This window comes from Drosophila rhopaloa, unplaced genomic scaffold (assembly GCF_018152115.1).
Source record: "Drosophila rhopaloa isolate 14029-0021.01 unplaced genomic scaffold, ASM1815211v1 contig_190, whole genome shotgun sequence".
In the NCBI taxonomy this organism is placed as follows: Eukaryota; Metazoa; Arthropoda; class Insecta; order Diptera; family Drosophilidae; genus Drosophila; species Drosophila rhopaloa.
This window is the reverse complement of record NW_025335073.1, coordinates 1,798,391-1,815,270: the sequence shown is the minus strand read 5'-3', so window position 1 is coordinate 1,815,270 and position 16,880 is coordinate 1,798,391. Positions and strand designations below refer to the sequence as shown.

General features: G+C 38.6%; 1 protein-coding gene across 2 annotated transcripts; it reads left to right on the top strand.

The window, feature by feature from the left end:
- The first annotated feature begins 10,623 nt into the window (after nt 1–10,623).
- On the top strand, nt 10,624–11,688 carry LOC123037640. Of its 2 annotated transcripts, XR_006417589.1 has the most exons (3): nt 10,624–10,756; nt 10,830–11,209; nt 11,272–11,688. XR_006417589.1 is itself a non-coding variant. In XM_044459301.1 (2 exons), the coding sequence occupies exons 1-2, from the start codon at nt 10,655–10,657 to the stop codon at nt 11,049–11,051; spliced, it is 324 nt and encodes a 107-aa protein (XP_044315236.1). In that variant the 5' UTR covers nt 10,624–10,654; the 3' UTR covers nt 11,052–11,210. The 2 variants fall into 2 exon arrangements, 1 of the variants encoding a protein (XP_044315236.1); XM_044459301.1 differs by lacking the exon at nt 11,272–11,688 and having other exon boundaries at nt 10,830–11,210.
- Nucleotides 11,689–16,880: the final 5,192 nt, after the last annotated feature.

The following is a 16,880-nucleotide window of genomic DNA, read 5'->3' as shown; positions in this document are numbered from 1 at the left end:
GGACTTAGGCGTAGTGCAGTATGTAGATGGAAAATGGAATGAGGTAGCAGACGCCTTACCCAGAGCAGCACAGGACGAGTTGAAAGCAATAGAGGTTACGGACAACGGGATCAAGGAGAAGTACAAGGGATCACAGCAGAAAAAATCAAGGAAGACGCGGACGAAAGTGGCAGTAAAAGACCCGAACACACGGAAAACAAAGAGGATATACATTGGAGACACTAAGCCGTACGGAGGAACAAATACAATACAATACAAATACGCACGAAGGCGGACGGCACCGGTGAAGAGGAGGGGCAACATGAAGACTCCGGCACCGCAAACAACCAGTAACCAAACCATAAGTGCTGTAGCCAGAATCGCCCAGGATAGCCGAGCAGCCGAGACAACGGACCGGGATATACTAGAGCTATATTAGGAGGAGCCCAACGACGAAGGATGGATACTACCAGAAGGAGCGGTAATATCAAGAACGGCAAGAGACAGTATCAAGGAAAAGCTAGCAGGAAAAAGAATTGGAAGGCAGCATCGATGGCTAATAAAGGATGGAGAGACAACCTGGCGAGTGGTGTCGAACAGGGGAAACTACGTCACGATTCAATACCACTAAAATCCATAACGGGGGGGGAGTGTGATGCTGCGCGCACAAAAACAAGACATAAATAAATAAAAAGACTAAAAAAAGTTAAACGAAAGGAGCGTTTAATTCAGATTCAAACTAAGAACGCGTGCGAATTAAATTTGATCTTATTGGTTGATTAAAAAAAATATAAATTTTATTTTTTAATTTCACTTTATTGGTGCAGACCTTAATTCACGAACTCTTTATTACTTCAAGACACTTTCACTTATTATTATTTCTTATGACCGATCCCAGTTTCAATCCGAATAATCCAAAATCTTCTCCAACGAACCTCGGCCAGAAGCTTTTCTTTTTTAAGCTTCTAGAACTTTGATTTTTGTTTAAAATAAAAGCTTATGCTGAAACTGTCGCATCTCGTTGTGAAATTCAATTATGCCGACCGATTCAATTTTGATTAAAAATTGGAACGCAATACTTTTGTCTTTGAACGTGAGAGTTTGGCTTCGAACGGAAGCTGTTGTTTACTTTACTATAGGTTTATTTATCTTAGCAGAACGGTCAAATTTGGTATTATTAATTTTAATGGATGGATTTAAAATATTTATATTATCTAAAGAGAGTTCCGAGTTATTTGAAAATATGTAATCGGATATTTCATAATTTTTGAAGTGTTTTGTAGTAATATAGTTAAGAATTTTGTTGTCTAAACTGGTATATGAAACGTTATTTATTGTGGTTGTACCGTTAAATCTTATTAAGAATGAACCACCTAATTCGGAGTTGTTGACGATGTTGTTACCATTTATTAAAATGGCACCATCTTGGATAATGGCTATTTTTTTATTTTTTTCTCTAATTTTTTTACAAATTGATTGTTCACCGTTTAATAGTCGGGTAAAACATGTTTTTTCTAAACTTAGAGTGCAACAGTTATTAAAGAATTCTTTTTAAATGTAGACATTTCATAATATGTATTTTCGCATTTTGCGTCGAGTGTAATATAATTCGCATCTATTATTTATTATTGGGTATTTTATATAAATTATTAAAAGTTCTTTATGTAATGCGATTTTGAACACAGAGATGTCCATTAAGTCAGCGATAATTACTGGCTTTTGCTCGTGTTTTAATATTTCTTTTATATCTTCATTATTTAAAATTTTGGTGTTGAAAACGTAAATTTTTGCAAGGGTGATAGTATCAATTAAATTTTGTAGATCAAATGTTATCAATCGTAAGCGATGTTTTCTTAGTGGTAAATCTTGATCAATAAAAACCTTTTTAAAATCTTCAGAGAGAGATTCTATTTCTTTGAACCATTTGGAATTAATAATGGACTGTTTATTATTATTTTAAATTAAGTCATTGATTTTATTTTGTACTTTAATGATATCATCATGATCCGGAGTTCCAGCTAACCATTTCCACACGGTGCCTAACTCATTTATTCCTCTTTTTGTTCTAGCTGATATTAACTGGGATAAGATTAATTCGATTACTTCTAAGTCGTACTTTATTTCCCATTGTGACCTTTTATTTAAATCCTTTTTTATATTATCTGATTCTATATTAATTATCCCTAAAGACTATAAAATGAAAGACCGATTTTTAAGGGGATACGGCCACAGCCCAAACCGTAAGAGCAAGAGCAGCCAAATTTTTTCACAGTATTCCATTGGGGGCGTGGGCGCCCACTAAGATCCGATATGCCCTCCAGTGGCCCCAAACAGCTCCAACATCCATTATTCTGAGCAAAAAAAAGTTGATGTATTTAAGCTTAACTTCTAAAGTGGTTGGAATTTCGATATTTGGTTTTTTCCGAATTTTAGGTTGTGAAAAGGCCTAATTAGAAATCTAAAAGAAATTTCGATATCCCCCATAATTTGGGGCTACATTTAAAATTAACTTTTCGATTTAAAAAATCTAAACCGCTGCTCCGATCAAGATGATTTTTCGGTCAATAGTTATTCTATGGCCCAAATGCTTAAGTTTAATTTTTCAAGTTTTTAACATTTTTTTGAGTATTTTTAACGAATTTATTTAGATTTTCTAAGTCATTGCGTTGCATTTTGCGGGAGCCTGTCGACAGAACGAAACCCAGAAGCCAAGAGAGCGACGGCCGAGAGAGCAACAGCCAAGAAAACTGATGATGGGGAAAGGTAGTGCTGCAGGGAAAGGGGAGGGGAAAGAGGCAATTTAAGTTAAATTTGTTTAGGATTTTAAAAACTTAAACTGCTGCTCCGATCAATATGATTTTCGATCAATAGTCAGTCCTGTGGATCAAATGCTTAGGTTTTATTTTTCATTTTGTAGCAGAAGTAAGAGCCTTATTTAATTTCCACCATGGAAGAAAATAGAAAATTACTACAAATTCTGTAAGCAAAGCTAAAATGTTTCCAAGTTAAATATTAATCTTAAGATTCGAACTTTTGACCAAATACGTATGTACATATGTATATTTGGATATGTTTTGATTTGCTTATATGTACAATACATGTACATACATACAATGTGTGTGTATGTTTCTATTCGAAAGTAGATAATGTGCTTAAATACAAATAAAATGATTTATTATACCCGTTTATCGATCAAATGTGGAATCTGAAAATAATACGTTACTTTGCTGTTTTTGTATTGGATGCCAATCTTTTACTGTGTGTACAAAGGTTTTCGTTTCATTCAAAACAAGAAATTTGAAAACAACAAATTCCAATTTACAAACAAGTATACATATTTGTGCGCAAATTAAAATTGCATTGATAACATTGTAACTGATAAAAAGTATACTAGCTCACGACTTTTACTTGGATCACTTTCATTTATTATATAGCTCTGCCAGTATCCTTCTGATTCTCTCTCTTGAAAGATCTTCTACAAAGGTTGTTTACACAAAGGTTTTCAAAAAACGCCCAAATAAGAAATAAGAAAGTCCTGACAACCCAATTTCCTAACTCTAAACTAATATTAAGCGAACGAGCAAAAGTCGTATACAATACAATTTTACAAAGCGTATGGGCTGAGATGGGTGAAATATTTTTTTGGATGCACCTGGAGGGACAGGTAAAACCTTCTTGACAAACTTATTGTTGGCAAAAGTTCGAAGTTCAAAAAAATTGGCCCTAGCTGTAGCATCTTCCGGTATAGCTGCTACCCTGCTCAATGGAGGTCGAACTGCTCATTCTACATTTAAACTTCCTTTGGATTTAGTTAATTTAGAAACACCTCATTGCTCTATTTCAAAGCAATGTAATATGGCTGCGGTGTTTAAAGATTGTAAGTTAATTGTTTGGGATGAGTGCACAATGTCACATAAAGGTGGGCTTGAAGCCATAAATAGAACCCTGCAAGATATTAATGAGAATACTATGTTGATGGGTGGTATTACAGTCCTGCTAGCTGGAGACTATCGCCAAACCCTTCCTGTTGTGCCAAGAGGTACAAGAGCTGACGAAATAAAGGCCTGTTTAAAATCTTCATTTTTATGGCCACAGATAAAAAAACTAGCGGTCACGAAAAATATGCGAGTGCACTTAAAAGGAGACAGTTCTGCAGGAATTTTTGCCAAAACTCTTTTAAAAATTGGGAATGGTGTCCATCCAACAGTTGATGGAAAAATAGTTATAGCATCACGCTTAGGAAATGTAGTCAAAAACGTTCAAGACCTTACATCCAAAATATTTCCTGACATTTCCAACATATCATGTAAAAGCTTAGATTGGCTATCTGAGCGCGCCATTTTGACAACAAAAATGAAAGAGCAACCAATATTAATAATTTATTGCTAAACTCATTTGATGGTTTAGAAGTCTCCTATAAATCAGTCGACTCTGTTCCTGATGCTGATATTGCTATTCATTACCCTGTTGAATTTTTAAATTCCTTGAATCCTCCAGGAATTCCTCAGCATAATCTGTCTCTTAGGATTGGAGCACCCGTAATGTTATTGCGAAATTTAAGTCCCCCAAAGTTATGCAATGGGACACGATTGCAGATAAAAGGTCTTCATAAGAATGTAATCGAAGCAACAGTATTTACGGGGTGCACGAAGGGGGAAACAGTGTTTATATCCAGGATCCCATTAATACCATCCAGTCTGCCGTTTCAGTTTAAAAGGCTACAATTCCCTCTAAAAGTTTGCTTTGCAATAACTATAAATAAATCGCAGGGGCAGAGTTTGAAGCTGGCTGGACTAGATCTTAGAGAAGATTGCTTCTCTCACGGACAATTTTATGTCGCATGCTCTAGAGTTAGCTCTGCCAGTAGCCTTATTATTCTCGCTCCTGAAGGATCTTCTAAAAAGTTTGTTTACACAGAGGTTTTAAAGTAATCATATTAATTAACATTAATAACCTAGAAAGTTTCAGTGGAATAGGTCTAATATGAGATACCACATTAAAAAAAACGAGCCAATTTCTCTACCTCAGGGGTGGTGTGGAATTGGGAAAGTCTTGACAACCGTACTCAAAACTAATTTTAAGCGAACGAAGTCGCGCCGGGTACAGCTAGTTTCCTTATAAAAACTTAAATTAGTTACGTGGAATAAATCGTTGTAAGATTCATACGTAAGTACATTCTTGTTGTCTTTGAACAGAAAAAAATCATGGTTCGAGTAATCAATTATTTCTGAACTGGCCAATATTATAATTGATAAAATATGTATTAAAGAATACATTTTCTGTAAGTTAAAAAAAAATAATTTATTAATGCTTAATATTATCTTTGTGAATAATTCTGTTCCTACTGTTGATTATTATTTTATTAGGCATAACATCTTTAACTATTTGCTTCTTATATCTTGGTTTAAGTTTATTTCTTTCTCCATGTTTCTTCTCATAAACAACTTGTTCTACGTGATATTGTTTTTCTTTTCTGTTTTCATTATGTGTTTCTAACATTTTTTTCTGTGTATTTTTTAATAATTGTGGAATATTATCTTGTTCGATTTTATTATAAAGAATGTCAACAGGTTTTTTGTTTGTTGTGGAATGAATACTCTGATTATATTCCTGAGCGGCTCTTATTACGATTTCGGAATAGTCAGTTAAATTAAATTGTTCTTTTATGCAGCGAGCTAATTCTGTTAATGTCGATAGAGATTAAAATTTTGTCCAGTGTTGGCGAGGGATTGCCCTACAGCCCTTCCTTCCTGTCAATTTTTCTTTGGTTGGTTCTTCGTTGTCTGATTATTTGCTTGTTGTTTTTGGTTGGTTTTGTAGTTTTATTTGTCTTAGCGGTTTTAGCGGTTTTCGGATTTATTTTATTTTTATAGTGTTCTTGATGTTTGAGATTTAGATCTTCAGTCCACCAACTAATCAACTTAAGGGGGTCTTCTAGTCTAGAAATTTGAGAAAATCGAAAAATTTTTTTTTTCATAATTCGATAGTTTGGATATTCAAAAATATCTCCCTAAAAGGATTTTTCAAAACTCAAATTATTTTCAAAGTTATTGCCGTTTTAGTGACGTGGCAACTAGACCAGTTGAGCGAACGACTGGAACTTTAAACGCGTTTTTCTCGAAACTACTTTTTTTGATGCGGTCGCCACTCTAACTCAAGTTCTAATCAGTCGATACTTAAAATTTGGCATGAATATTCTTTAAATATATCGCTATCGCATGAACCAACAAAAAATAAAAATTTTAAATTTATAATATTTTTAAAAATTCGACAAAGTGGAAAAATTAGTGAAAAAAATCGACTTTTTTCTTTGAGTAGCCGCCATTTCTTGAAAAAAAAAGATTTTTTTTTTTTGGTGGTTCATGCCATAGCGACATTCGTACTCATTAAGAATCTATCATTGTTTTATTTTTCAGATAATTACAAGCAGAGATATCATGGCGACGCGGACACGGCCTCTTTTTTTTCCCCTCTTCTTCAAGAAGGAATAACTCAATGAAAACTAATTTTTTTTTTTTGAAATTTATTTTATGTACTCCTTTAAGTTTAATAAACAAATGATAAAAAAACGGATAGTAAAAATATCTATTGATTTTTTTTTATTAATCGTTAAAAAAAGGTCGAAATTCGAGCCTCTAGACTAGAAGACCCCCTTAATGGATTATTTCATTTATTGATTTCCATTACACGATCACTGTTTGGTGTTGGATGTTTTAATTTTTCCAATAAAAATTTGAGTTCTTGGCTGCGCGAGTTCCGTTGTTAATTTAATTTTGTTTTTCATTAAATTTTTATTTTTGGAACTTTTTAATGACACAGCCCCACATTGTCGCATATCGTTGTGAAATTCAATTATGCTGACCGATGCAATTTTGATTAAAAATTGGAACGCAATACTTTTGTCTTTGAACGTGAGAGTTTGGCTTCGAACGGAAGCTGTTGTTTACTTTACTATAGGTTCATTTATCTCAGCCGAACGGTCAAGCGCGGCCTTCGAAGTTAATGAAAAAGGCGAAGGCAGAATCATAAATAAAGGCAAAGGCAATGTAGCTGAGATTGAATTTAAAAATTTGTTTATTAGTTCCATAAGTGGTGATTTTAGGATCACACCTCCTTACGGCGCGGTTCACCGGCCGAACTCTCTCTCTTGCGGCTGACCTCAGGTCCCCAAGGAACTCTCTCTCTCTCTTGCTGCTGACCTCAGGGTCCCCAAGCAACGTTCTCTCTCTCTTGTGGCTGACTTCAGGGTCCCCAAACAACTCTCTCTCTCTCTTTTCTCTCCCTTTCATAATAAAACGAGTTTAATTTTTAATAATTTGGAATTTAAATTAGGCGTTGTTTTTGTCTTTGAATGCTAACTCTTTTGTTAAGATTCTTAATTCTTCCCACAGCGTTCTTTTTTCCAAACATTTCGGTGCTTTTAAAAATGTTACGCCATCGACAAGTTTGCGGCACAAATTGCAAAAAGTCATGTTGCTCAAGGGTTAATTCTGTAAAAAATTCGTGCGCAGACAACCTTTTCCTTTAAAAAACGAACATGCACTGATCAAAACCCGAACGTTTAGACAGCCGACGAGACTACCTTATGTTATTGTATCATGCCTCAGGGTCCCCAAGCAACTCTCTCTCTCTCTTGCGGCTGTCCTCAGGGTCCCCAACCAACTCACTCTCTCTCTCTTGCGGCTGACCTCAGGGTCCCCAAGCAACATTCTCTCTCTCTTGCGGCTGACTTCAGGGTCTCCAAGCAACATTCTCTCTCTCTAGCGGCTGACTTTAGGGTCCCCAAGCACTAAATTCTCTCTCGCTCGTGGATGACTTCAGGGTCCCCAAGCACTATATTCTTATTTCAGGCTCGCTACGTGGCAACCCGCCCCGGGGTCTATTCTACCAGCAGCCGTAATCCCGTGTTGTGCCTCTCGAGCAGCTGTACGGGTCCCGATACCAGGCATTCGATGTGTACGAAGGAAGCGAAGGCAGCAAGGGCGGCACCGCGCCAGTCCGGAGAAGCCGTTAGTTATTAATCATATGTCAAGATTCTCAATGAAATAAACCTAGTTATAATCAATTACTAAGTAATTCCCCACGACTTCTACTCTGGGCTGGGTCGGAACTCTCTTTCAGCAACTACGCCTGACACAAACAAATTCTTGTGACGAACCCTGGCCATCCCTGAGCCACCCGACAACGACAAACCGTCACAACTTTCAAATTTTGGTAAGTCATTTCCGCCTGAATTGGGGGAGTTAGAGGCTGGTCTCCATTGACGATCGCCATCAGAGTTGACCCCTTGCGGGCAACCTGGAGGTCGCAGGTTTGATCTTTATCATAATTTTTTTTTCCTTTGATAGTTCATATTTTATAAGAATATGAACCAAACTCGGACCGAAATAGTTGAAAATTTAATGTTTTGGAGGTGTTTGAACAAAATGTCATGTTTTTTTATCACTTTTTTTCACCTTTCTTACATAAAAAATATATTTTACTTAATAATATCATTCCAGAGTTTGGTTCATATTTTTCAGACTTGTATAAGGAATATTCACATAAATTTTCAATTCGATTCGTCAATAACTTTGCCCGCAAGTTGAAACGTTAAGCATTTGTCTCTGTAAATCACATCTTTTTCGGGAACTTGACTCGTGAATTGAGTGGCAGGACAAATCTTTAAAAATTATTTTTCTAAAGTTTTTCTTTGGATATCAATCATCCCTATGTCACTTTATTCTTATTCAAAAACTTGACCTTATAAATCATTCTCACGTAGTTATGTACGCAGACTTATGATACATTTTGCCTGCAGTATAAGGATATTTCCTGGCATTTATAAACGGTTCAAGCTGATGACTTTTTGTCGGGTCAATTCGAAATACGAGACTTACACGTAAAGTGGCAGCTAGTTGTAAAGAATAACTGTTGAAAGCGGCCTCGGTGTCCTTTTGGACTCATAGCTAAAGTTTTCTGATCATATTTCGTTGATGATTCTGATTTAAAACACATCGGGGCAAAAAATATGCAACTGCAAACAAAGCAATTTATTGCCTTTCTTATTAGAGATGAGAAAAATCGGTGCTTCCATGCAAAGCATCAAGTACTACTTCCGTATATCGATCAAATTGAACAGACGGATCTTCGGCAAATTCACGAAGAATATACGCATTACGGGGCACAGGCTCTTAGTCTGTTACGAGGCAAAAATGTTGGAACGATAAAGCCATGGCGAGGAACATCATCCACAGCTGTGTAAGGTGTGAAGAGGAAGGGTTGGTTGATGAAACAGAAACTTCCCTGTGGAGCGAGTCACCCAAGCACGCCCATTCTTTAATGCTGGCGTAGAAGTATTTTGTGGTTTCTCCACAAAGACAGAACAGTTGGAATTGGTTAGCGACTTACCAACAGATGTTATTTTTAGCATGTGAAGACTCCTAAGCCGCCGTGGTAAGAGTCAAGCTATTCACTACGACCAATTTCGTTTGTGCGAATAACTTTTTTTTAGGGCTACCCAGAGTCCGTAAGAAACTAGTGGGGCCTGAGACTCAGTCAACACAATTGATGATGCTATTCATCTTCCCACAGCACCCAGAAATTTTGTAAGCTCTTCTTTTTTCGACCCATTATCCAAGGGATCTCAAAGCTATCTGCAATAGACGACCTTCCACAATACACCTTAAAGGAACTGGCTTAATACGGCTGACCCCTAGAGGAATACCAACGAGTGCATAAGAACCCTAGGCTTGTTTACAAGCGCGGTTAACGGACTACAAGGTCTAAAAGAAAATGATCATCAAACATACCCCATCAACTTGACATCCTGCCGCACTATAAAAGCGCTGACTATTCCGCCTTAGCAATTTCAATCCTGCTAATAGTGGCATACACCGTTCGAAATGGATGGATGAAAACGTAGAAGAATTTAGCCGCACGAAGAAACACACCGCATACTCTAATCCGGCTCCGGTTCCACGCAAGCCATTTGGGCTCGACAACTGGAATACAGATCTCAGTCGTCTGCTGCATTTTGCTTATAACCGATAGCAACTGAATCAATTCAAAAGATAGAGCCTTAAACTTAAGACAGCCGGCGAAAGCTCTTTTCGCTTTGGTGCCGGCAGTGCGGACACTAGTAAGACCATTTGCCTATAGCAGGGCAATGGCTATTTATTTATTTCAGCTTTTTAGTGTATAAGCTATATATAAATACTATTTAGCGGCCAGTGGCAGAGGCCAATACAATAAAAGGCTTTAAGCCATATAACAAAAATATACTGACAATAGGAACTGCGAATATCGATAGCGATGCGTCGCGATCGATACTCGCGGCTACGATTTATGAACTAGTTCATTGGTATCGCAGCCGCGAGCATCGACGGCCTCACATCACCATCGGTATCGCAGCCCTTTTTGTTTACATTTCAGAGTTGGAATAAATTTCTTTCATGTATTTCATTTTCTTATTAGCGCCAGCGCTTTTCGGTGGATGCCCTCCTTGTTTCGACGGGATTGTCTACGGGAGTTGTGTACAGCTGAAGCTAGCAGCAGGTTCAGCGTTAGTACCTCGGGGTCCAGAAAAGGTGCCCGAGAGGAGCTCCAGCCAGCGGATGAGTCGTTGCTCAAGGCATCTGCTGGGGTCAAACCCGCTGCAGTCAACAGATCCAGGTGAGCAGTGGGAGGAGACTCAATGCCAGCAGCAGGCCGGTGCCAGATGTGGCCGATGGTTGTTAATTTCGACTTCTTTCCCATCCGTTGGACTTGGGGCAGTAGCAGGTGCGCCGGTCAGCTGGTGAGTATAAGATTGCGAGTTTTTGCGGACGCTTTTTTACTTACAATTTTATTTTTTTTTTTTGCATCATGAGGGAGTAACGCAGCTAGTGATTACGCCAGCAGCCAGGCTTGGAGCAGTGTTGCCAGTGTCTACAGAGCATCCAGTCAGCTGGTGTCCAGGAATTTGCCAGGTTTCTTGCACACTGGGGAGCCAATTGGGACCCGTTTTTGCTGCTGTGGGCGGTGTTTGTGCTGCAGAGTCTGGAACGCAGGAGGCGCCAACCAAGGCTGAAGTAGGTGCCAATTTTTGGTGACATCAGTGCAGCTCCAGCCAGCAGATGTGGTGTTGCCGGATACATCTGTTGGGGAGAAGCTAGCTGCGGAGTTTGTGGCGATGCCATCCAACGGGACCAAAGGAGCAGTAGTGGGAGTATCAGTTCCCGCAGTAAGCCAAGCAGTAGGAGCCAGTGGGGTGAGTAAGAAATCGCCAATTTCCGTGTGTGTTGCTGACTGTAATCTTATCTCTCACACCAGGAGAAAAAAGCGCAGCAGAGTTGGTGTTTGCTGGCACATCGGAGTCCAGTGTAGCGGAGTCGATGATGGCGTTAGTAGCCAGGCGTGGAGCATCATCAGGAGGAGATATCTCGGCTGCAATCGAATTTTGGGGTCCTAGAGCATTGGAGCTGATGTCAGCGTTGCCTGTCAGCTAAGAAGAAACTCAATGACAGCAGCAGGCCCGTGCGCTTGTGGTCGCTGGTTTGTTAGTTTCGACTATTTTTCCCATCTGTTGGACTTGGGGCAGCAGCAGGTGCGCCGGTCAGCTGGTGAGTATAAGATTGCCGGTTTTTGTGTACGCTCCCACTTACAATTTCATCTCACACACCAGGAGGGAGTAGCGAAACCAGGCCAGTGCTCGCTGGTGCTTCTGGAGAACTCAGAGTGGTTTCGCCGGTAGCCGGGATTGGATGACTCGCTCGTGGATGACTTCAGGGTCCCCAAGCACTATATTCTTATTTCAGGCTCGCTACGTGGCAACCCGCCCCGGGGTCTATTCTACCAGCAGCCGTAATCCCGCGTTGTGCCTCTCGAGCAGCTGGACGGGTTCCGATACCAGGCATTCGAAGTGTACGAAGGAAGCGAAGGCAGCAAGGGCGGCACCCCGCCAGTCCGGAGAAGCCGTTAGTTATTAATCAAATGTCAAGATTCTCAATGAAATAAACCTAGTTATAATCAATTACTTAGTAATTCCCCTCGACCTCTACTCTGGGCTGGGTCGGAACTGTCTTTCAGCAACCACGCCTGACACAAACAAATTCTTGTGACGAACCCTGGCCATCCCTGAGCCACCCGACAACGACGAACCGTCACAGTGGCGCCCGAACAGGTTAAAGTGGTTGCAGGAGATGAACCGACACCAGCGGAGTAATGTCGAGCTGGGTATATCTGGCACCAAAGAGCGAACTAACGAAATACACGGAAGAGTTCCAATTAGGAACGGCAGAAAGAAGTGAGGACTTAAGACGTTTGTTGGCAGCGTTCGCAAAGAAAACGGATCATACAGAAACGGTCAGACAAAGACTCGCAGAACTGTCGGACAAAATATAAGAGAGAAAAAAGCCCGGCGAATGAAACAATTCCGGTGATCGTAGTAACCAGGGAAAAGGAAGAGATAATGGACATCAAAGGAGCAAGTCTAGGGGACGAAACGGAAGGAAAGTTAGAAATAAAAATGGAAACAGAAGTCATAGACTGGGTACGCGGATGGGGCATCCGGTACCAAGGAACGACAAACCCACTAAGCAAAATGGAACAGTGGGCAGGCGGATACGGAATACGGAAGGACCAGCTGATACAGGCAATGCCTCTCATCCTGAAGGGGATCGCGAGTGATTGGGGGAACACCACGCCGAGCAGGATCGTAACATGGACCCAGCTCAGAACAGAACTGCTGGAATACTTTTTGCCGCCGAGGTATGAGGAACAGTTGGAGAATCAGATTACACAGATGAAACAGAGAGAAACGGAGCCCGTAAGAGAATACGCAATGGGACTAAGAAAACTGATGCAATTCAAGAAACTCTCAGAAGAGGCCAAACTGGACCGTGTATACAAAAACAGCAGGAGCAAGATAAAGCTGTACGCTAGGAGGGCAGGATTCAACTCGTTGACAGAGTTCCTCAAACTAGCGGAGGAAGTAGAAGAAATAGAGGCAGAGGACCGGACACAGGCAAGCCAACCTGCACAGCAGCAACTAGGACCGGAGATATGCATGCGCTGCGGAGGAACCGGACATGCGGCAAGCACGTGCAGCAATCCGCCGAGGCTGTTTTGCTGGATCTGTGGAAGAAACGGTACGAGAACCAAGGAGTGCTGCAGGAGACCTGATCAGTTGAAGCTGACAGCTCAGGCGGCAATAAAGGAGCCAGCAGCAGGGGAACAGCTGTGCTGCGACGGGTTCCAAATAGTAGCCCGGATAAGGGTCGGAAACCAGACAGCGAAAGGAAACGTGGAGCATCAAGAAGCGCGATAAGCAGAAGCAGATATTAAGATCTGAAACAACAAGGCAAATGGTGTGGAACCCGAGCAGAAATAACAATGGCCAACGGAGCAACGCAGAAGGCGATAGGAGAATTCGCGGCAGAAATCCAATTTGGAGGAAGAGCGTTCAGGGTAACATTCACGATACTAACAGAAGTGGCAGGAGGAATACTGTTAGGAATGGACTTTCTAGCCGGGGCACGCAGCTCGCTGAGGTGTGCAGGCTTGGAGCTAGAGATAGGAGCAGCCGGAGACAAAGTGGACCAACCGGAGACAAAAACGAATACCAGGGACTTAGGCGTAGTGCAGTATGGAGAGGGAAAATGGAATGAGGTAGCAGACGCCTTACCCAGAGCAGCACAGGACGAGTTGAAAGCAATAGAGGTTACGGACAACGGGATCAAGGAGAAGTACAAGGGATCACAGCAGAAAAAATCAAGGAAGACGCGGACGAAAGTGGCAGTAAAAGACCCGAACACACGGAAAACAAAGAGGATATACATTGGAGACACTAAGCCGTACGGAGGAACAAATACAATACAATACAAATACGCACGAAGGCGGACGGCACCGGTGAAGAGGAGGGGCAACATGAAGACTCCGGCACCGCAAACAACCAGTAACCAAACCATAAGTGCTGTAGCCAGAATCGCCCAGGATAGCCGAGCAGCCGAGACAACGGACCGGGATATACTAGAGCTCCAGGAGGAGCCCAACGACGAAGGATGGACACTACCAGAAGGAGCGGTAATATTAAGAACGGCAAGAGACAGTATCAAGGAAAAGCTAGCAGGAAAAAGAATTGGAAGGCAGCATCGATGGCTAATAAAGGATGGAGAGACAACCTGGCGAGTGGTGTCGAACAGGGGAAACTACGTCACGATTCAATACCACTAAAATCCATAACGGGGGGGAGTGTGATGCTGCGCGCACAAAAACAAGACATAAATAAATAAAAAGACTAAAAAAAGTTAAACGAAAGGAGCGTTTAATTCAGATTCAAACTAAGAACGCGTGCGAATTAAATTTGATCTTATTGGTTGATTAAAAAAATATAAATTTTATTTTTTAATTTCACTTTATTGGTGCAAACCTTAACTCACTAACTCTTTATTACTTCAAGACACTTTCACTTATTATTATTTCTTATGACCGATCCCGGTTTCAATCCGAATAAGACTGCCTCCTTAATTCTAAAATCTTCTCCAACGAACCTCGGCCAGAAGCTTTTCTTTTTTAAGCTTCTAGAACTTTGATTTTTGTTTAAAATAAAAGCTTATGCTGAAACTGTCGCATCTCGTTGTGAAATTCAATTATGCCGACCAATTCAATTTTGATTAAAAATTGGAACCCAATACTTTTGTCTTTGAACGTGAGAGTTTGGCTTCGAACGGAAGCTGTTGTTTACTTTACTATAGGTTTATTTATCTTAGCAGAACGGTCAAGCGCGGCCTTCGAAGTTAATGAAAAAGGCGAAGGCGATCTCTTAATTCTGTTAAAAATATTTCTTCGTTAATAGGTTTTTCTAATTCTGGCCGTTGTTTTTTGGTTACAAATATATTTCTGTATTTAATAATAGGTAGAGAAATCAAATATATAATGATTAAAATTAATAATATAAAAGATATAGATATGTTGGTATTATTAATTTTAATGAATGGATTTAAAATATTTATATTATCTAAAGAGAGTTCCGAGTTATTCGAAAATTTATAATCGGATATTTCATAATTTTTGAAGTGGTTTGTAGTAATATAGTTAAGAATTTTGTTGTCTAAACTGGTATATGAAACGTTATTTATTGTGGTTGTACCGTTAAATGTTATTATGAATGAACCACCTAATTCGGAGTTGTTGACGATGTTGTTACCATTTATTAAAATGGCACCATCTTGGATAATGTCTATTTTTTTATTTTTTTCTCTTATTTTTTTACAAATTGATTGTTCACCGTTTAATAGTCGGGTAAAACATGTTTTTTCTAAACTTAGAGTGCAATAGTTATTAAAGAATTCTTTTTTAAATGTAGACATTTCATAATATGTATTTTCGCATTTTGCGTCGAGTGTAATATAATTCGCATCTATTATTTATTATTGGGTATTTTATATAAATTATTAAAAGTTCTTTATGTAATGCGATTTTGAACACAGAGATGTCCATTAAGTCAGCGATAATTACTGGCTTTTGCTCGTGTTTTAATATTTCTTTTATATCTTCATTATTTAAAATTTTGGTGTTGAAAACGTCAATTTTTTGCAAGGGTGATAGTATCAATTAAATTTTGTAGATCAAATGTTATCAATCGTAAGCGATGTTTTCTTAGTGGTAAATCTTAATCAATAAAAACCTTTTTAAAATTTTCAGAGAGCCATTCTATTTCTTTGAACCATTTGGAATTAATAATAGACTGTTTATTATTATTTTCAATTAAGTCATTGATTTTATTTTGTACTTTAATGATATCATCATGATCCGGAGTTCCAGCTAACCATTTCCACACGGTGCCTAACTCATTTATTCCTCTTTATGTTCTAGCTGATATTAACTGGGATAAGATTAATTCGATTACTTCTAAGTCGTACTTTATTTCCCATTGTGACCTTTTATTTAAATCCTTTTTTATATTATCTGATAGTAAGTATATTAATTATTTCCTTATAAAAACTTAAATTAGTTACGTGGAATAAATCGTTGTAAGATTCATACGTAAGTACATCCTTGTTGTCTTTGAACAGAAAAAAATCATGGTTCGAGTAATCAATTATTTCTGAACTGGCCAATATTATAATTGATAAAATATGTATTAAAGAATACATTTTCTGTAAGTTAAAAAAAAATAATTTATTAATGCCTAATATTATCTTTGTGAATAATTCTGTTTCTACTGTTGATTATTATTTTATAAGGCATAACATCTTTAACTATTTGCTTCTTATATCTTGGTTTAAGTTTATTTCTTTCTCCATGTTTCTTCTCATAAACAACTTGTCCTACGTGATATTGTTTTTCTTTTCTGTTTTCATTATGTGTTTCTAACATTTTTTTCTGTGTATTTTTTAATAATTGTGGAATATTATCTTGTTCGATTTTATTATAAAGAATGTCAACAGGTTTTTTGTTTGTTGTGGAATGAATACTCTGATTATATTCCTGAGCGGCTCTTATTACGATTTCGGAATAGTCAGTTAAATTAAATTGTTCTTTTATGCAGCGAGCTAATTCTGTTAATGTCGATAGAGATTAAAATTTTGTCCAGTGTTGGCGAGGGATTGCCCTACAGCCCTTCCTTCCTGTCAATTTTTCTTTGGTTGGTTCTTCGTTGTCTGATTATTTGCTTGTTGTTTTTGGTTGGTTTTGTAGTTTTATTTGTCTTAGCGGTTTTAGCGGTTTTCGGATTTATTTTATTTTTATAGTGTTCTTGATGTTTGAGATTTAGATCTTCAGTCCACCAACTAATCAACTTAATGGATTATTTCATTTATTGATTTCCATTACACGATCACTGTTTGGTGTTGGATGTTTTAATTTTTCCAATAAAAATTTGAGTTCTTGGCTGCGCGAGTTCCGTTGTTAATTTAATTTTGTTTTTCATTAAATTTTTA